At 36.2% G+C, this 21124-nt stretch overlaps 2 protein-coding genes across 4 annotated transcripts; both read left to right on the top strand.

Annotated features, from left to right (window-relative positions):
• Positions 1-1158: 1158 nt before the first annotated feature.
• Positions 1159-15708, top strand: LOC107582870 (synaptogyrin-1-like). 3 transcript variants are annotated; one of them, XM_016268887.1, is made up of 4 exons: positions 1159-1583; positions 9848-10085; positions 10545-10690; positions 13159-15708. In XM_016268887.1, the coding sequence occupies exons 1-4, from the start codon at positions 1488-1490 to the stop codon at positions 13321-13323; spliced, it is 645 nt and encodes a 214-aa protein (XP_016124373.1). In that variant the 5' UTR covers positions 1159-1487; the 3' UTR covers positions 13324-15708. The 3 variants fall into 3 exon arrangements, with proteins under 3 accessions (XP_016124373.1, XP_016124374.1, XP_016124371.1); XM_016268888.1 differs by lacking the exon at positions 13159-15708 and adding an exon at positions 11444-12023 and having other exon boundaries at positions 1163-1583; XM_016268885.1 differs by having other exon boundaries at positions 1166-1583; positions 13132-15708.
• Positions 15709-19014: 3306 nt separating this feature from the next.
• Positions 19015-20920, top strand: LOC107582871 (telethonin-like). Its single transcript, XM_016268889.1, has 2 exons — positions 19015-19386; positions 20019-20920. Exons 1-2 carry the CDS (start codon positions 19238-19240, stop codon positions 20407-20409), a joined length of 540 nt encoding a protein of 179 aa, XP_016124375.1. The 5' UTR covers positions 19015-19237; the 3' UTR covers positions 20410-20920.
• The last annotated feature ends 204 nt before the right edge of the window (positions 20921-21124 follow it).

The following is a 21124-nucleotide window of genomic DNA, read 5'->3' as shown; positions in this document are numbered from 1 at the left end:
TCCGTGTCCAAACGCTCAATCAGATACCACGAGAAAACAACAAAAGGTGCTAATATACACTCACAATGTGATATAATACTACCAAAAAAAATTATAGTCCTAACCTTTAACTCTATACCGAAATCCCAGATGGCCAGACAATTAAAATTTAAATAAATAAATATAAAAATGATTTGTGTTTGGGACGCTGTGAGCATGGACACTGTAGTGTAGACCGTAAGTTTGAAAACGTTGAGCTTAGATGTTTAATATGAATAAACAGTGCTCATAAACGGCTGCTGAGGTGATATTCTCAAGGGAAGCGAGTTGTGGCTTGGACCCGGAAACAGCGCTTCTTATGTCACCACTTAACAACCGAATACTACAGCGAGAATAAAAAATACGCCTACTTTCTTTGCATGAACATTTGGGCGGCATTATGCAAATCGTAGACATGTTGGGGGCGTGTTAGAACAAGCCGTTTTAGGTAGGCGTGGTTGACTCTTAACTTTATAAAGAATATCTCTTTGGATTTGAGACTTTGCAACTTTACAGATCTTCTTTATGCACCAAGAGCTTGTAACACTCCAAAGAGAAAGGAGAAATTGAAATCGCATCATATGACCCCTTTAATATTGTGTCTACATATGACTAAGCATTTGTCCTCTGGGTGTGGGCTACGGGCAGTCACTAGGTGGCACAAGGTTACAGGGATTTGTCATTTTAAAATTCAATGTAATGGCCTTCGATGTGTTCCCAAAGTTTTAGGAATATTGCTGAACCTGCTCTGACACCGTTGACGTTTACTAAAGTAATCTACGCCTATGCCAAATTTCTTTCTTTCCACGTAAACACAGTAAATACTCAGCGTCTGGCGGGCACGTGGTCGGCGGCGCGCCTAAGTATCCTCGAGAGTGCGCAAGCTTGACAGCATAATGCGCGCTCTCGTGTTCCCCCGGATGCGTGTTTACTCGGTCTCCTCTCTCCACCCTTGAAATGAGAGAGGTACGGAGTGGAAGGGACATCGTTTTACAAGAAAACCTCCACGAACAGACATCCAAGATTAAATATTGCTGAACCTGCTCTGACACCGTTGACGTTTACTAAAGTAATCTACGCCTATGCCAAATTTCTTTCTTTCCACGTAAACACAGTAACTACTCAGCGTCTGGCGGGCACGTGGTCGGCGGCGCGCCTAAGTATCCTCGAGAGTGCGCAAGCTTGACAGCATAATGCGCGCTCTCGTGTTCCCCCGGATGCGTGTTTACTCGGTCTCCTCTCTCCACCCTTGAAATGAGAGAGGTACGGAGTGGAAGGGACATCGTTTTACAAGAAAACCTCCACGAACAGACATCCAAGATTAAGACCGGTCGACAGACGAGGGCGAAGCGCGAAGAGTCACGGTGTAGCGCGTGGATACATTGATTTGACACCAAGGTCAATTATCTTTTTATTTAAAAAAGAAATAATAAAAACTTCAGACACGGAGAATTCACGAACCTCTGAGGATGGAGCAGGCATACGGGGCTGGCAAGGCTGGTGGTACCTTCGATCCAATTACGTTCTTTCAGCAACCGCAGGCTATTCTTCGCATAGTGTCATGGGTGAGAGTGATTCTACTAATTGCATAATTTAAGCGCGAGCCCGAGCGTCATGTGATGACGCGGTAACGGCTAGTAAAGCTTTGCCGCCTAAATGCACAATCTCTCGCGCTAATCTGCGCGTTCTCAATTTATTGCTTTGGTTTTTATTTATTCTCTTGTTAGACATGTACATGAAAATATGTATGTAGTGTGCATCACATTTGTATTGTAAATATGAGACTAGAGATGATATAGACTGATTTTCTTAAAATTTAGTATATAGACTAATATTTTTAGAATTTTATGAATACTTGATTCTGGTTGGTCAGTCTTGATATTCAGCTTACAAATATTGCTGTATAATGACTGTTGTCCATGGCAACACTGTATAACTATAACAGACCACTTACCTTATGTTACCTAAATAGCTATACATGTTCTGTAGCTCATGTAAGATATTAGTTCCAATGTAATATATTTATAACAGCTCAGACACCATTAATGGATATGGAGAATAAAGCATGTAGAGGTTTGGAAGGCAACAGCCAGGCTGTGATAGTAGCTTAAAGGGGTCATATGACGTTGCTAAAAAGAACATTATGTTGTGTTTTTGGTGTAATGCAATGTGTTTATGTGGTTTAAGGTTAAAAAAACACATTATTTTCCACATAATGTACATTATTGTTTCTTCTCTATGCCCCGCCTTACTGAAACGCGTCGATTTTTACAAAGCTCATCGTTCTGAAAAAGCGAGGTGTACGCTGATTGGCCAGCTATCCAGTGCGTTGTGATTGGCTGAATATCGTCCTCTTTTGGAAGGCCAAACAAAGTAGTTTCGCTTTCACAACGAAACACAGTGTCTTCACGACATGGCGGCGGCAGCAACAACAATACTACAGCGAGAATAAAAGTTACGCCTTCTTACTTTGCGTGAACATTTGGGCGGTGTTATGCAAATCTTCCCACATAGCGAGGTAGACATGTGTTAGAACGAGCCGTTTTAGGGGGGGGGGGTGGTTAACTCTTAACTTTTATAAAGAATATCTCTTTGGATTTGAGACTTTAGTCTTTGCAACTTTACAGATCTTCTTTATGCACCAAGAGCTTGTAACACTCCAAAGAGAAAGGAAAAATTGAAATCGAATCATATGACCCCTTTAAGAAGCTCAATATTCATAAAGGAGCTGGCATTGTCTACTGCCCTGTTACCTGTACAGGGAAGGTTTCTGTCTGTTAACTAACTAAACAATGTTTAACACTTTTCACGTTTAATTTCCTCAATCTTTATTCAGTCAAGTTGCTCCTGATTTGTTTAAACATTTGGCTCTTGCATGAATGAGCATGCAGGCACTATTTGCTGATAAAAAGGTTTTGTGGAGAGACACATGGTGAGGGGGTGGTGAGAGATTAGCAGAGGGTGGCTGATGTGGGGGGAAGGGTGGGCAGGTGTCTGAATCAGTGATTAAATCACAACTATGCAATAGGTGATCATTCGAGAATTGAAATTATTTACATGTCAGAATCGACACATAAAGATCTTGTAATATCAATTGAGCACTGACTCATTGCTAATTTATAAAAATTACATTCATAAGCAACAGAAATTATCAAAATGCTAAAAGACATTGAAATGTTCGTAAAACAATTCTCTGGCTATGCTCTACGAGGTTTAGAAAGGCCCCACTGAGCCCCATTCAAATCTTATATTTATTCATGTTTTAATCGTTTTATGTCCTTTATTTGAGTATTAGTTATTTTACTTAAACATTCAGTTTGCATATTTTTAGTTAATTGCCAAGGCAGCATTTCTTGTTTTCATTATTTTTTTTTTAAGTTTAGGTTTTTATGCAATATTTTTTATTTTATATCAGCTTTAAATTAACAATTGGATTGAATTGGATATATTGGGAAAGTTTAGGCTTTTGGATAAACCTATTGGATATATTTTTGATCAGTGTAGACTATGGATGTTGTTAGTAGTGAAGCTGAGTTACTTTAGTCTAATTTTTCTAGTTTTTTGAGTGTTCTGAGTTCAGCCAGTTTGAGGCGGGATTTCCTGTTTGTCCATCCAATGGAGGACAGAGAGAGTGTTCGGGAAAACTGCATGCAGTTATTGTACGAATGGGAATCTTTTGGAATCCTGTGATTTGATTCAAAACGACTCTTGGGGTGAAGATTTGATTAAAAATGTATTCTTGTTTTTTGTCAGGTAAGCTTCATTCTTAACGCTTCCCCCCGTTGCAAGCCTTCCCTGTGTGTTCTCTATAAACTGTCAGGGTGCTGCACTGCTCTTGCAGTTGACTGCTACCTTCTCTGTTCCGACAAAATCATGTTATTAACAAAAATATTTAGAAAATCTGTTTTTGAAATTTGAGAATCGATTTGAATCAGCATAAGAAAGAATTGTGATTGATAAGTGAATCAATACAGAAATGCCACCTTTCACCTTAAAGAGGCAACCAACTGTTGATTTGCCTGCATGTTTAGTGTGTGTATATGTGCAGTCTGCTTTGTGGAATCATTCAAATGATTCATACTCTGATTGGCTGAGTGAGTGCTGCTTCTGCGTTGGCATGACAACTATCTGAGACCTCAGGCTGGTTACTAACAGGCTCACTATGAGGAAAATGAAAATGGATAAACAGTAAAAGGCATTAATGGGATTGCCTCTAGAATATTTATGGATTTAAACCTGTTTCATTTGACAATCTCTCTTTCCTCTTTCTATGAACTGCAACATGAGAGTTACATGAACTCCTTAGTCATGATTCAGTTCTGGTAGATACCATGATGGATATAGTGTCTGATTCAGACTCAGTCTTTCCTCATTTCTTGTTTGTAAACAGGGTCTCGCTTTAAAATGTATGATCTTTTGGATTTTTGACTTACGCAAGCAGTCTCTTTCCCACAGGAACCCTCACTTGCACATATTTCACAGATAGAGTTTGAAAACATGGGCGTTAAAAAACCTCTAGGCAAGAATCAGCAGTTCATTCATTTATTTTCCCAAGCTGCCACACTGTATTCATCCAGCATCTAACTACAGTCTGTTTCTGTGAAACACAGAATTACAGTACCACATCATTTTCCAGTTTGTCTTTTGGAATTACATTTTTTTTTTTTTTTTTTTTGTTAAATATGTATTATGGTGAAAACCCTGCCTGTTCTGTCCTTTGCAATGTGCATGTGATGCTTTAAATATAGTCCGTTCTGGGACTAATGGCACTGAATTCTGCTGCAGGGTGACATACTCTCCATCTCTCTCCATATTTTTTCCTGCACAATCATTATGTCAAGAGGGAAAATTAAAGTTTGCAGAGCCTCTTTATCCGTTTAACAATATTATTATAGTTTGTGATTCGTCTATTTCCTGGCAGGATGTTCCGTTGTCTCGTTGTGATATTCTGGCAATGTTTCGGTGTTTAATCATGCATCGTGTCTCATATCTAATCAGCATTTGCTATCTTGCACTCTTATTTTAGATTCAAAAGCCTAATAGGTAAAATAGATATAAATATAAACGTTCTAAAGGGGAAAAATGAATAATTTTAATTCATATGCACCAATATTATAATACATAGAAATATATATAAATATAAAGTGTTTACCGACATTTTTTTAATATATACATTTTATTACATGAACACTCAACAGGGAGGCTAAAGTGAACATTTAGAGTGTTAATATAGAGAATCACTGAGTCTGGAATCAATTATGTCAGAATATATATATATGAGAATGTATATTAGCATATTTGCTTTTGTAGTTTTTATCATGTCAAAATATCTTTGACATGAAGTATGCTATTTACCAATGTACCAGAACAGTTACAGTGCAGTTTAATTACATTTTCCCGTTTATAGCACAGCAGATCTATTGCTCTACATATGACTGATTTTTATGAATATCCTAATCTTGTTTCTCCGGTTATGGACACATGATTTCTGAATGCTGTGAAGCAATGGTCAGGTTGGCTGTGTGGGGGAGCACTTCAGATGTATAGGTGGTCTTCATCTATAGTCTTATGACTCTGTCTTTCTCCCTCTCTCGTGATCTCTCTTTCCCCGCATAGTGAACACAAGGTCAGGGAGATTAAAAGCGAGGATTGGAGGGGGAGGGGAGAGAGAGAGGCAAAGCTCGGCAGGCATGTAACAGACTGAGAAAAGGAGAGAAAAATGACGAGGGGCACTATGTCCATTTAGTGGTCAAAAAGACATCCTTTTAACAAAAACTTACACCATCTAGACCATCAGTGAAGTATAATGGTTGCTCTTTTTCATGCAATTACAATAAATGGATGCAAAATGAATCAAATACACCATAAAAAAATCACAAAAATGGCCATATGACCATTGAGGCCATCTGAAGCTTTTGCCTAAGAAACATACAAAAATGTAAGTCTATATTCAGTCAAGAATCGGATCAGCCCAAATTCATCAATGAATCATTCTGAACTGGAGCAATCATTCTGAACTGGATCAAATGATTCATTCAAAATATTGTTTTGTTCATAACAGAATTCCCATTTTTCTAACTTGTTTAAATTGATGTTAGAGCATCACTGATGAGCTGTAGATTATTTTTACTTTATAGTAGGTTTACTTTAACCTGTCATTATTGTCCTGCCCTCTATCTAACATTACACAAGTTGCAACTGTGCTTTGTGTAAAGAGCCCTATTGAATAGCTGGACAGCTCTATTGCACTGTATTTCTCTTCCTTTCAATGTGTTGATTGATTTATTGGTGGGTGAGCCATAGTTGCTGGCTCAAAAATGGTACAAGCACAAACCAGCCCCAGCTGATATGTCTGGATGTTTGAAGGACCATAAATTACAGAGAAGACGAACGAAAGCCATGAAAATGACACACTGACCTTGTGGGATGTACTAAACTCTACAAAATGTGACTTTTATGTAATATTTAGGATAGGGTAGCACTTTATTAAGCCACTGTGGGAAATTGAGGCGTTACAGCATTAAACAAAAATCACATAATGGAATACAAAAATGGAGAGTAAAATATTTTTATAATATTAATGTGCAACATGACAAGGCTTGTACAAAATAATGGACAGAATTAGCAGATGAAGAGAAGAAATGTGCATGGTGTATGATGGAATATATGTTGAATATAGAAAATGTGCAAGAATGGGTTTGTCAGTTTATGCTTTAAATGTGCTGTATGTAGGATTGGCACCGAGTGATTGAACTAGGTGTTGCAGTCTAAATTCAAAATATTGGAGAGGGTCATTTTCACCCGACCCCTCCTCCTCAGACTTGACGCACACGCAGGTTGCCAGATTGACGACACCAACAGGAACGAGCGCACCTCACGATGAATGAAATTAAATATGCTGTGTTTCCCGCCAACTGGCAACCCGGGGGGGCGAAATACAATTTGGTAAACTGACAGTGGGCGGGTTTCACAAACCAAAACAGAGACCGACATTGCGGCCCGGAACGCACATTTTCAAAGGAGAATAACTGACTGTAGCATTGTTTTTCAGATAAACAAGTATGTTAACTTAGCATGTTTCTTAAATATCTGCAAACATATTATGGTATTTTTATGCTTTAGTAGAGTCAAACACTTACATACAGCACCTTTAATTTAAAGAGACTAGAAAACCTGGTTGTCACAATATAAACAAGATAACAACTAGGACAAGGAACTGTTTTGTGCATTTTCTACCAATAACATTTTACAGTTTTTTTTTTTTTTTTTAGTTTTACAAATTTCCACGGTTAAAAAAAGTGTTAAACATTCATGTTGCTCGTTTCACAGACACATGTGCCTAAAACACTCCTATGTGGTTGAAACGGGGAGCACGTAAAGCCTTGCACCTGATGATCACAAGATCCAGATCCCTCGTGCTGCCTGTTACAATGCTTGCTTTCATGCTCTCATTGGCCATGGGGCCTTGTGATCCAGACAGCTAATTTAAAGGCAGGCAAAACACTTGACCATACACTTGAATTCACAGACTCGAGAGAGAGAAATTTTACAAAAAAACTTGCGTACATGTCTTTAGCAACACATTGTCATATGGACAATTAGTAAGCAATGATACTGCTTTATCATTTCTAACCTAACAATCATGTTTGCATTTACAGTCTTATTCACGTTCACTTAGATGATTGGGTGGGCAAAACAAAAATCTGGAAAAGAAAACGAAATGATAAATGATATATGTTGAAGTCAGATGTTGATTAATTGTCATTCTTTCGTGAATCAGACTACATTGGCCACGCTGTGTTTTTGATTCACTAAAAAAGAACCAGGCTCATAAGAGTCATTTGTTCATGAATCAGACTACACTGGTCATGCTGTATATGTTTTTAATTCACTGTAAAGAAGCGGTTCATAAGAGTCATTTATATGTGAATCGGACTACACTGCTCGTATATATTTTTGATTCAATAAAAAGAAGTGGTTCAATCAGTTCAGTCAGCTGTTCATGAATTGGACTACATTGGGTGTCATTTATGATTCTGATGAACTAAAAAAAGACTCGTAGTGTCATTAGTGTGTGAATCTGACTCCATTATTTGCATGATGTTCTTTTTGCATTCATCCAGTAAAAACAACTCATAGAAAGACATTTCTTGCCATTATTTTGAAGTTGTCTTTTTATTGCATGAGTCAATACAGACCTACATTCACAATTCACAAATCTTTTTTTTTTCTTCTGAATTTTACTTCTAAAATGCAATGCAGGAAACACTGTTAAGTGCTGATTTTGGAGGTAAATCCCATGGAATGGATTTAAACATGTTAAAATAAGATAAACAGAGCTGAAAGTCCTATATTATTATATTATACTATAGGGCTTGATTATACCTTAAATTAACCATAAGTCAGCCATGGTGATATATTGTTTATATGTGCTTAATCGGATTAAGATAAAGGTTTGAATGAGCTACTGAACCTGTATCTTAGAGATTCAGTGTTTATTTGATTTGATGTTGCCAAACCCCTTAACAGAAGTTTTAATATAAAGCTGCTTCTCGGGATTAAATCATGGGATTGTAGCTGGCAATTAGGGAACAACTATGGGACACTTTGCTTGTAGCCAAGAACATTTTAACTTAGTTGCATGAGTGGAGTAATGAAGTGTCTCTCTCTCATTCTCACACATTCAGACATATTGACAGATGCACAAGCCAGCTGTTAAAAAACACCAGCCTTTGCCAAAAATGGCCTCCATTCTCTTGAGATTGACTATTCCTCTGGAGCCAAAAAGAGAACATGGGCTCATCTAAATCCAAAAAGGCACTTATTATTATTATGGAAGTGTCAAATCTACCCTAGCTTCCCTGTAAGAAAACAAGTAACAACAATCAACAAAGTGAGATTAAAAACAGACATGCACATGCTCAATGCTTTCTGTGATGATAGAATGCATCTTCAAACAATATTTTGGCTGCAAAGAAACAATTTAATTTGATGGCAGAAAATGCTTGTTTGTTTACTAGGAATGCTGAAATCAGCACTACAGTGGACATTAATAACATTTTATCAATTTTAATTGGCTTTAAAGGGCTTTTGGCATGATGCTTAACTCTGGGTTAACGTGTCTTTTTAACCCTGGACTAATGATGCAGTCATATATACCGTTGTTCAGAAAATTTTCAATAGGCAAAATCCAGGCATTGCTATGCTAAAGGTAAACAGTGTCAAAGGAGACACTTTTTTTGCTCCGAAGTTATTTTATTTAATTTTTTTTTAATTATTATTAAATTACTGATTCTTTTAGTATAACAATTCAGAAAACAAGGCAAAAATAAAGTTCTGTTTGTAGACATCTAGTTTACTTACCTCTAAGTGTCGCAAACAAAACACTCACTGTATTTCAAAGATTTGATGTTGCTAAATTGAACCTTTTGCAAATCCAGTGATTAGTTCTTCCTCAAAAGCACTTGTATTAACCTGGTACCTTGCATTTCACCTCTTCTCCAACCTGTGCACTAATCTAGCTCACTTAAAATTGGTATTGTGTACTATGGATACTTTTGACTTATGATTAATTGCTTATGTTCATAATTTCCAAGTCGCTTTGGATAAAAGTGTCTTGTCAATGCATAATTGTTAACACATGTACAGTAAGAAATCCCAAAACCTGACTACCTAAGACTAATGACTAACTCAGGGTAAAGTATGAACAAAATAACCCATGGTTATAAATAAAAGTGTGGTAAGTCCATATATCACCTTTAGACAAATTCTTATGTTTTAATTTCACCTTCTCCCTTCATGTTCTTCTTCTTTTTATTCCCCTTCCCAGATCTTTTCCATTGTGATCTTTGGATGCATTGCTAATGAGGGCTATGTGAACCGTCCGGACGAGGTGGAGGAGTATTGCATCTTTAACCGTAACCAGAATGCCTGTAATTATGCCGTGGGTATGGGAGCCGTGGCCTTCCTCTGCTGTGTCGCTTTTATGGCACTGGATGTCTACTTTCCTCAGATAAGCAGCATCAAAGACCGCAAGAAGGCTGTGTTAGCTGATATTGGCATTTCAGGTAAACTGCTGATAGAATGCAGGTATTACATCAATATTTTATATCACTAAGATGATACATTTATTGCAAGCCTCCTGCTGAATCTGCCTCACTCTTTCTACAAACCACACACTATGTCTTATTTATTTGAACACCTATGAATGATTTTATATGGCTCTAAGAAGGTGATGTTTCCCATATACAATTGGTTTTAAGGTCTTCTTGACTCAAAAGCACTCCTCTACCACAGCATTACTTTAAGCTACACTGCCCTCTGTTGGTAAAATGTAACTTCTGCTAGACTTACTACAGTGCTATGCTTAATTGAATAATCTATGCCTGTAAATATAAATGGACTGTTTTAATCAGAGCACTGTTAGATTGTGCTATCATTCTGTTTTTGATTTATTTGTTTTCAAAGGCATTTATTGTGCTGTTTTATTGACCTGAAATTCTGCACCTTTCCCATTTTGCTCCCAGCCTTCTGGTCTTTCGTGTGGTTTGTGGGATTCTGCTTCCTGGCCAATCAGTGGCAGGTGGCTAAACCAGAAGATAACCCCCTCAAACAGGGTGGAGACGCAGCCAGAGCGGCCATCACCTTCGCCTTCTTCTCCATATTTACTTGGGTCTGTACTGACTTAATTGTATATAATTCTTCTGTAATTTTTCATCCAAAGTAAATGTTTGCTACAAAATCTGATTGATTTGAATCATATTTGATTTGCGAGATTCAATGTCTACAGTACATTTTCTTCTCGGTCAGAAATGTAATTTTATTATATAGATGATGGCTGGGTCCCTTCCTCTTCCCAAGGCCTTTTATTACACCAGATTGAATTGGTGATGAACCAGTGATATTTGTATTACTTATTTACTTAAATAGAATTTATTAATATTTTAAATTAGCTTTTTTATATTTTGAGTTTATTTAATTATAGTTTCTAACATTTTTTTAGTACTTAAACTTGTTTTAGTTAGTTGCCAAGGTAATATTTCTAATCTTCATTTAAGTATTTTAAGTTTTTCATCTAATAATTACATTTTATTAAGATTACATGCATGTCATGCTTTCTTCTCAATAATAGACCTGTGAACATCAACCACTCTACATGGCCTGTGCATCTGATCCACATGGCTTCATTCACTAATCTTCTTTCTGTACTTTGCTCTCTAGCTTCTTTTCCGGAGAATTTACTTATTTAGCCCAGTAATCTTTGCTTCTCTGTTTGCAGATTTCCTTCTAACCTCTAAATCCTCAAAGCACTTCTTTTTCAGAAACCATCCAGCTGCATTGATGAGATTAACCCAGTGTTGTTGAACTGTTTTTCCAATCATTCTTTCTGTTGATCGTTGGCTCTGGTCAATCTGTTTTTCTTTAGGGTGTTCTTACGCTGCTGGCCCTGGAGCGCCTAAAGAAAGTCTCCTTTGAAGAGGAATACGACAAACTGTTCACCCCTCATACACCACCTCCATTTGTCTAACATTTACCCCACACATACTTATTTGTTTACTATGCCATAGACATCAGCTACAGAATCACCCCTTAAAAAAATCTTACAAACATGGGTACTAATGAAGATGTGATATATGTTTTTTTATTACAGTGCCATATCAAGCCCCGAACTTCCTTGTGCAAACTGGGAAGAGTTTTAAATAACATATTACATATATCTTGGAATAATGAAATTATGACAACATGATCTACAGTAAGAGGATCTGATTTTCACCTTTCAGTTTATTCCAGCATTTATCATACAAGTAAAGATTGGGGTTAAAGGTACACTACTTTTCAAAAATTTGGGTTCAGTAAGATTTTTTGAAAGAAATTAATACTTTTTTCAGCAAGGAGGCATTGAATTAACCAAACATGGAAGTGAATTCATTTATAATGTTAGGAAATATTTCTATTACAAATAAATGCTGTCAATTTGAACTTTCTGTACATCAATGAATGCTGAATAAAGTCTATCACAGTTTTCACAAAAATATTAAGCAGCACAACTGTTTTCAATATAGATAATAATAAGAAATATTTATTGAGCAGCAAATGAGCATATTAGACTGATTTCTAAAAGATCATGTGACGCTGAAGACTGGAGTAATGATGCTGAAAATCCAGCTTTGCATCACAGGAATAGATTACATTTTAAATATATACAAGATAGAAAACAGTTATTTTAAATTGTAATAATATTTTACAATATTACTGTCTTACTATATTTTTGATCAAATAAATGCAGCCTTGGCGAGCATAAGAGACTTCCTTCAAAAACATTAACAAATCTTCCCAACCCTAAACTTTTGAACAGTAGTTTGTGTGCCAGAATATCAATGCTTTTCCTGACTAAATGATTGTTTTTAAAATTGCAGTTACAGTTTTAATTGACTAGGGGGCACCCGTTGCACATGTAACGTTCAGCTGAGCTCTTTACAGAATTGTTTTGTAACATTCTTCAAGATTGTCTACAGGATTTGTGGCCTGATACATTGACCGACTTGCGTTACATGCTCATTCACCTCTATTGTTGTCATGGCATTTCATGATCTTATTTTAAACAATTTGTTTACAGTTGAGCTGCTCTTGTTGCTTAACATTTTTAATGAATATTTATCCTGTGATAGATCTTATAATGTATACTGGCAGATGTTGTTTGATTAAATTGTCTTAAGTTTGACTCAAGTTCTGGTTTTATGTTTTGTTTTGGATTTAGGTTTATAAGTCTTTGTTTAAATAGTTTGGTTTAAAAGGTTAAAGCTACAATACTGAATACAATGTATTCAGGACTCCGTTAAGCTTAAAGCTGACTAACCATCTAAATCTTTTATCTTAATCAAACTAATGCTTTTCTCTGTTTTTTTTTCTCCCTCTCTGTCCCGTCCTGTCTTTCTCGTCAACTCCTTTCATTTAATTCTTACCTGATTTCCTTAACTGATACCATTTTATGCACTATTCGCCATCAAAACTGAAATTTCCTCCTCTCCTGTTGCCATAATACTTTAATATTGATTGCAATTCCCCCTGATCCCACCCTCTAAACCTCCTCCTGGCATCTTCACTTTCCTAAAGGCTGGTCAAGCTTTTTTCGCATTCCAGAGGTACAAGTTAGGCGCAAGTTCATCTCTCTTCTCTCAGGACTATACTGATCCCAGCCAAGATCCCGCAGGAGCGCCTGCTGCAGCCACAGAGTACACTGGATACAACGCTGACATGGAGGCTAATTATGACGGCTCTGGTGGATACCAGAACCAAGACTACTAAGGTCAAGTATAAGGATGTACACAACAGTCTTAACCAGCTAGGCTGACTGGGTTACATGGGGAAAACAAAAAAATTGAGGTGAAAAGGACAAACAGGAACTTATTTTGGGCACTTGGGTAAAATATGGGGATCAAAGCAGGCTGACAGGAATTCAGGGGTTTGTTTGGTGCTATAAGAACCCCTTGTTGATTTAACTTTTGTTGACGATACATGAATAATGAGCGTTTCATTAAGTCTATAATAAAATATGATATTTTGCAGAGACTGTGGCACAAGATCTCTAGAAAGTTTAACAGATTACAGTGTAGAACAGATACTGCATTGATAGCTCTCTGCTGCCATTTTGTCAATGTCCAAGGATCTTAAAAGATAATTTTTAACAATATCAGGTCTGGGATTAAATCAGTCTCTGCATTGTTGTCATAGAACGTACCAAGAGAGAAACTGAATGGTAATACAGAGAATGAAAAAATATTGAAAATACTTAAAGTGAATTTTGTTGTTGTTGGTGTTTTTTGTTTGTTTGTTTGTTTTTGTGCAGCTATGATTACGTGCAGCTATGAATAAGATATTTAAGGTTTAAGGTCTGTTTCTTTATAGAAAGGCAACATTCCATATATACAGTGGCCCCAAACAGTATTTGGACACTTAATCAAAGCTTAAATAGTATACAGGGCTCTCAAGCCTCACGCATTCACTGTGAGACACTCATTTCAACCAGTTCACACACCACACCTTGTATTTCTCATGCTGTAAGAAGTAAGGGATAACATGTCCAGCTATATACAATTAATTGACAATGAAAGTTTGTGGCAGTCTCGAGTTACACAGAGTTAAATGACACCTACCAGCCAATCAGAAATTAGTATTTTGTTGTTTCCGCCTAAATTACATGATCCTGCTGCAAGCACGTTCGTTACTAGGCAACATGGATGCGCACACACTCTGAGTGTAAGTTGTAAGGTCAAGATCCAGTGAATGCTATAGGTAGCCCCTCGGTTTTTTTATTTTTTTTTTAGCATTTCGATTTTACAATTCCTGGACGAAATCACTTGCCTGTGATCAAAGATAATTGGTAAATCTGATAAAAGACAGTCAAATTCATCCAAATAAAATAAATTGTTTTATATATTTCAAAAATAAAAATGTATCAAAAATAAAAAGAATATTGGCCTCAAACGAGCCAACTGAACTGCAGTGCTCAATGTACATACTGTACACATACAGTAGGATTGCGGAACTTGTCCTGAGCATATGTCAAACTGTGGTGTGTGTGTGTGCGCGTGTTTGTTGCATATTTTAATGCCTTGATGACGGGTAGGGGGCTCCCACTTAAAGCACTATGGCTTCCCCACTCAAATGCATATGCAGAGAGTGTGTTCTCCATGATGGGTTTGAACAAAACTAAAACTAGTAGCAGTTTGGCTCTGGACAGGACGCTATCATCCATCATGAAGGTGAAAATGGCTGGCCTTGACCCTTGCCCCTACCCCTGTCATCAAGGCATCAAAATGTGCAATAAACACAACACAAAACACTATTCTTAAGCTGAAATATGTACTCTCTCTCTCACACACACACACGCACACACACACAGCTTGACATACATGCTCAGGACAAGTTCTGCAATCCTACTGTATGTATACAGTATGTACATTGACCACTGCTGTTCAGTTGGATTGTTTGGAGCCAAATTTCTTTATATTTTTGATACATTTGTATTTTTGAAATATATAAAACAATTTATTTTATTTGGATGAATTTGTCTGTCTTTTATCAGATTTACCAATTGTTATAATTTCTATTTGTTCTGGTCAATTAAAAACAATAGGTAAAATTGAACTACTAGCAAAAACTAGGAGAGAATTGGGTGGGACCGAGGGGCTGCTTCTGCAAACATTTGAGTGGCTCCTCTCCTAACAGATGTAATCTTACTCCAATCTTTTGATAAAACTTGAGAGCCCTGAGCATATGTGTCTGACATTGTACAAAATACCAAACCAAAGTCATTTATTTTAAAGAAAGACATCACAAGCACACTTTTCAAGTAAAGCATTTCATACAAAGTAATTTGTTAGTTTATACATTCTAAAACTGGGGGGGGGGGTCTGTTGGCAATAGTGCAGCAAAAGCACAGCCCACACACCCAGGAACCACTTTCAAACCAGTAAGTTTTCTGGTTGTCAACAGACAAATTCGCGTGACAAACTTGAACCCGCTGCAAAATCTACAGGGGAAATTTATCGCGTGAATCTCCAGATCGCGCGGATTCCTTTTAAAATTACTAAATTTAGCCCATGAAAAATCTCCGAACAGCAGTGAATATTACCAAAGTCCCTTTAAGACAAGTAATTTCACTCGGCGGCCATCTTTGAAACGCCTCTGCATGCAAGTAGAACTTCTATCTCTTTGAATGGGGAAACATCAAGTTCTCCAAAACTGTTCACCAAGCTTACGATTAGATTTCATGTTTGAAATCACCAATGAAATCTGACAACTGTCTATTAAATGTTGTTGTTGTTTTTGTTTTGTTTTTGCTCAAATAGTGTTTTTAAAAAAAAGCTTATTTTTCAGGCTAGACCAGCCAGTCTTAAGCGCAGGTCTCAGAACGCTGACTGTTTCTATAGCAACCGGAACTTCTAACGGCAGCTGCAATGACAGATGACTTTACCGATTATCGCTTGGCTCTTTTACACAGAAGGCGGAGCTTCCTTCGATGGAGCGGTTATATTGAGCATTGCATTTTTCTTCATTCAAAACTATATGAGTGACAAGTCTTGGGTATTCTATCGTCTTTGATGTTACCACACCTTTAAATGACAAACACCTGTAGTTACTCTACTAGGACACCTGTGTGAACCTGAGGAGAAATGACTTAAGCTAAAATCACCTCTGAGTCAGTTCATGCATTTTAAAGTGTGACTTAAGAGTCCACATATGAATTAGGGCCACTATGTATGTCATTTTCATCATGATAAACGTTTACATTTTTATGACAGTGATCTAGACATAATGACCTGAACATTGTCTTTTAATCACGACTGTAAACACAATGTGGTGCAACATTAAAATTCACAGGACTTTGAAAAGCATTTTTTGAGTGGGAAAATGGCCAGGCTAACTCAGCTGCATACTAATACTTTATGCTTCACTAAAAATGTGAACAAAAATATATATTAATGCCCCATAGCATTAAAATTAGCACATTGTCTAAATATGACAAATTAGTACTAATGACTTACGAGTCAAATCTAGCCAGTACCACACAATTATGCTAGGAAGAACAGACTAATAGACTTCATTTCAAAGCTAATTTGCCAAATCTTCAAGGCAAATGGTCATGACATTATAATGGTCTGTCACTTGTGGAAATATTATTCATAATTATGTATGCTAATGAGTTCCTTTGTAGCACACCTAGTATTGTTCTCTGGCAATCTTTTTTTTATCATTTCAAATTTTTTTTGATCATAGTTACTGTAATAAATCTTGCTCTAGAGCAGCATTGTGCATTATATTTTAATTTAATTTTAAATTATGAAAAAAAATTCATAATTTTCTACCTGAATATATAAAACCAGCATATTTTTATTTAATGACAAAGAATCTCTGGCAATCTTTTTTTTATCATTTCAAATTATTTTTGATCATAGTTACTGTAATAAATCTTGCTCTAGAGCAGCATTGTGCATTATATTTTAATTTAATTTTAAATTATGAAAAAAAAATTCATAATTTTCTACCTGAATATATAAAACCAGCATATTTTTTATTTAATGACAAAGAAGTAATAAAATCAAGTACACAAAATATCTTTATAAATTTATTACCAAAATTACTGACAAAAATAATCATATTAATTGTGAATTTTGCATTTAAAGGTGTTGTAGAATAACATTCATCCTTTCTCTGTTTAGGAAGTGACATTGTTTTCTGAATCGGGAACCTTGTTTTCGCTTATTTTATTTCTTGTTGAAACTCCTAAAAAAGGAAAGCTACAATACAATCAACATATTATATAGGTGATGTATCAGATGTGTTCTTCTATAATGTGCATGTGCAGTTATGGAGCTGGGATACAAAATATTGTAAATTTCTTTGATGTGGCAACTGTCCATTAACTGAATCACTAGGTTAAAATGGCTCATTGTATTTTGTCCTGTCTTGAATGTTGCTTGTCTGGTAAGATGTCTGATATAGCTGACAATAAAAGAAATTGACTGATGGACATAGTTGCCTATTCTTGTTTCTTGATTGTAAAAAATAATAAATAATAATAATATAGGCCTATATTTGTCTATTAATTGTATATTATTATAAAAAAAATATTTATTAATATACAAACGATATGCTTTTAGGATGTTTAGAGAAAAAAAATAGAATAATAAACATAAATCCTGTGAACATTTTTATAGGGTAGTATGCTGTGTCCCTGAAAAGTATTTGCACTACTTTTCAGTGACACTGTATACTACCTTGTAAAAATGTCCAATTGTGTACTACTGTATACTACCTTATAAAAATTCTAATTGTTTTCTTGAACCATGCTTAAAAAGCACTGTGTTTTAAAATAAATGTAACTTAGATCATTTCTAATGTAATGCAATGACATTTATTTATATTTAAGTCTTGCTTAAGCATCCAAATACATTGTGTGGCTACTGTATGAATATGCATGGAAGGAAACAAATTTTGTGTGCATGTCATAATCTACAGGAGCAGCTTCATTACTGGAGTGATGTGACATTTCCTGGTTCTCATGCTTGTGTAACTACATGACGCTAGATTTTCATACTATAGTGTGCTGAGTGGCCACTTTGCAGGAGAGGGATGGCACAAGAGTGAGATCAGTTCCTGTAATCGCTCAGTGCGTCACTGAGAGAGCAGTCAGTGACAGACGGGGGACAGAATGTATGTGTAACATGAGAATATGACTGTCCATAACCTCTGTCCACACAGCACTATATTCAACTGATGAGTGAATACAGCACCAGCGCTCACTTGGTTTGTCACTGACCACATGCTATGATATGACCATGCTTTTCCATATTAACTATATTTTATAATGGTTGTTTCAGGAAAAAAAAAAGAAGTTACTTATTGTTACTTCATATTTTAAGTTGAGTGACCAGTGTTAGTTTTCTGCAACTTTCCAACTACATACGTTTAATTTCCAGCAATAAATAAACAAATATAAAAAGGCAGCGTAGTAGTCTTTTTTTTATGTAATAATTCATTTAAACAATGTTTTTTAAAGAGATTATGTGTATAAAAGAAGATTACCAGTACAGAACAGTTGCTGCCACATGTTTATAATCTCTTGTCTGGTTCCAGATCTGAACACTGTTTAGTTTCCATTGAAAGACTTTTGATGTCTGTTAATAGGCCCATAGAGGAATAAATGTCATGATGATACAATGTGATCAAGCATTTGAGCTTCAGCGACAGAATTCATTTAGATAATAACTAGAAAGGAAAGATTTTAAGACAGATCTTATTATAGAGCTTACAAGTTAATAGATAGATAGATAGTTAGTTGCTGGGGATTTCTTGTGTCTTATATACACGTCCCCGTGCTGTGCTACAAGTGTGTGTGTGTGTGTGTGTGTGTGTGAATGTTTTGATATGTGGGTGTGTGAGTGTCAAGTGTCATTGTAGACAAAGTACGGAGTGATTCCATCAGACAGAAATAGCAGCAGAGCTGTATAAAAGTCTGACACACACTCTGGCAGACAGACATCCAGACAGAGCAAGAGACAGACAGACAGACGAGTCCTCCCTCAAACTCAACCAGGAACAGAAAAGAGGAAAAAAAGAAAACTACAAATCTTCAAAACAGTATTGACCAAAGGATCTTAGTAAGATCATTGACTGTCATTTAAGTTTTTAAGCCGCTCACAAACGGAAGTTAAAGATGCAGATGTGCACAGTCCTGGAGAAGAAAGGAGGATGTGTGGTTGGAGCCGAGCTCAGCTGCAGTGTGAAGGAGGAAAATCCAACTAAGAAAGAGAGTTATACCGCTAACTGGCGCAGCATCAATATGAAGACACGACCTGAGGATCGGTGAGTGCATAGACATTCACATACATCACATACTGCTAGATGGAAGCTAGATTTTTATGTATGTATTTAGGTATTTATTTAATTATTCATTCATTCATTTATAATTTATTGAATGTCAAGGATCTCTTTTAAAGCATTCAGCATCTGCAAATAGCTTTAGTTATGATTTAAATCATTAATTTTTTGTTTATTTTTATAGTCAGGTTTACCTGAGCAGCAAAACTGCAAAAAAACAATATGTTTTCAGATGACATATCTTGAATTACATTTGGCAAATATTTTTCTTGTTTAAAGCATAAATTCAGAAAATATTGTTATAAATTTATCCAAAAAAAAAACAAACAAATAAAACATTTTGCCAGTGAAGTAAGAAAATAAATCAACTTAAATCAAGAAATGTATTCATAAAACATGTCTTAATATCTTTATATCTTATGAAATTCAATTAATTTGGCTTTAATCATCTGTAGATATTTTTACTTACAAAATGCTTAACAAATAATAATATTATTGTTAATATTTGTTATTATAATAATATTGAGTTTTTGCAGTGCAGCTTGCATAAAATCATTTTAAACACACAATCAAATGTCAAAACTTTCATTCAGAATTCTCCATTTTTCTCTGTGCAGCCAATCGATGCTGATGTCAGACGACTCTCACCGGGAGTCCCTGTCCCGTTATTGGCAGGCGCGTCCTCTCAATCAGGCCTGCCCATCAGGTGTTGTCAGAGTGGGCACTGTGGACACAGGTGTAAGGGAGCACCAGCTCTTACCCTACAGGAACACCCTGCCCCTGCCCATCTTCAAGGCTGCTGAGCTGGGTGTCCGCCTGGGCCACGGAGCCCCACACACCCTGGAAGATCTCCCTCCCGCCCGGGTTCTCGACGGAGCCTGTCCAGACAAGAGACCATTGGAACAGATCACCAGGGACCTGCCACCTGTCAAACCCATGCGAATGGAGTTTGCCAAGGCACCCAGAGCCCTGGGCCGATCCATGTCTCAGGAGGCCCAGAGAGGCTGAAAAGCAGAAAGACAAATATTAGTCAAAGACTGTATAGACTATTTTAAATAATGAGATAAAAGGTAAAATGAAACAGAGGGTGTGAGCAAGTAGAAACAGGTTTGAAACCGTAAATGATGAAATGATGTTCATGATGGGAAAAAGAAAGCTGATGATCCTTTTAATGATCTTGGCAACAAGGATAATGCTATGCATAGTGAATTTGAGTTGTAAATAGTTTTTGCTTTTTTGTATTGAGCATGTTTAAAATGCAGCAAATTTTGTTTGTTTGCCATTAATTCAATGTGCATAGGTTCGTTTTTTGAGCTCTTGTTAATGTTTTTAACATGCCATCAAAGCTGGTCATGCTAAATAATTGTTTAGTAAAAGAGAAAAATATATATTTTTGTTAAAACATTTAACAAATAAGAATTGCACTATTTATTGACAGCTGGTATTTGTTGTTGGATTTATTGATAGTTGATATTTGCTATTTACCTTAATCACTTCAATAAAGTTTTATTAGTATAAAGTTTTGTTTTATTTTGTATTTGTATTATTATTATTAATGAGAAAGAAAGAAAGAAAGAAAGAAAGAAAGAAATACTCTGGGAGAAACAGGTGCTATTTTTCCTGAAACTGAATGGCAACATTCATCAGGAAAGGAGATCCTTCCTTTCCACAGCAACCATCAATTTATTAGCACGGCTATACTGTCTTCTTTAAAGGTGCACTA

The sequence above is a fragment of the Sinocyclocheilus grahami genome, unplaced genomic scaffold, assembly GCF_001515645.1.
Source record: "Sinocyclocheilus grahami isolate Dianchi unplaced genomic scaffold, SAMN03320097.WGS_v1.1 scaffold48.1, whole genome shotgun sequence".
NCBI classification, from domain to species: Eukaryota; Metazoa; Chordata; class Actinopteri; order Cypriniformes; family Cyprinidae; genus Sinocyclocheilus; species Sinocyclocheilus grahami.
Note: the sequence above shows the minus strand (reverse complement) of the source record. Positions and strands in the feature narration are given on the sequence as shown.

What these genes read in the sequence shown, in the direction of transcription:
- LOC107582870 (XM_016268885.1), top strand. Translation starts at nt 1,488, where the DNA reads ATGGAGCAGGCATACGGGGCTGGCAAGGCTGGTGGTACCTTCGATCCA. An exon ending in AGCTGATATTGGCATTTCAG is followed by an intron (nt 10,086 to 10,544) that starts GTAAACTGCTGA and finishes TTTTGCTCCCAG; the next exon opens with CCTTCTGGTCTTTCGTGTGG. An exon ending in TCTTCTCCATATTTACTTGG is followed by an intron (nt 10,691 to 13,131) that starts GTCTGTACTGAC and finishes ACTTTCCTAAAG; the next exon opens with GCTGGTCAAGCTTTTTTCGC.
- LOC107582871 (XM_016268889.1), top strand. Translation starts at nt 19,238, where the DNA reads ATGCAGATGTGCACAGTCCTGGAGAAGAAAGGAGGATGTGTGGTTGGA. An exon ending in AAGACACGACCTGAGGATCG is followed by an intron (nt 19,387 to 20,018) that starts GTGAGTGCATAG and finishes TTCTCTGTGCAG; the next exon opens with CCAATCGATGCTGATGTCAG.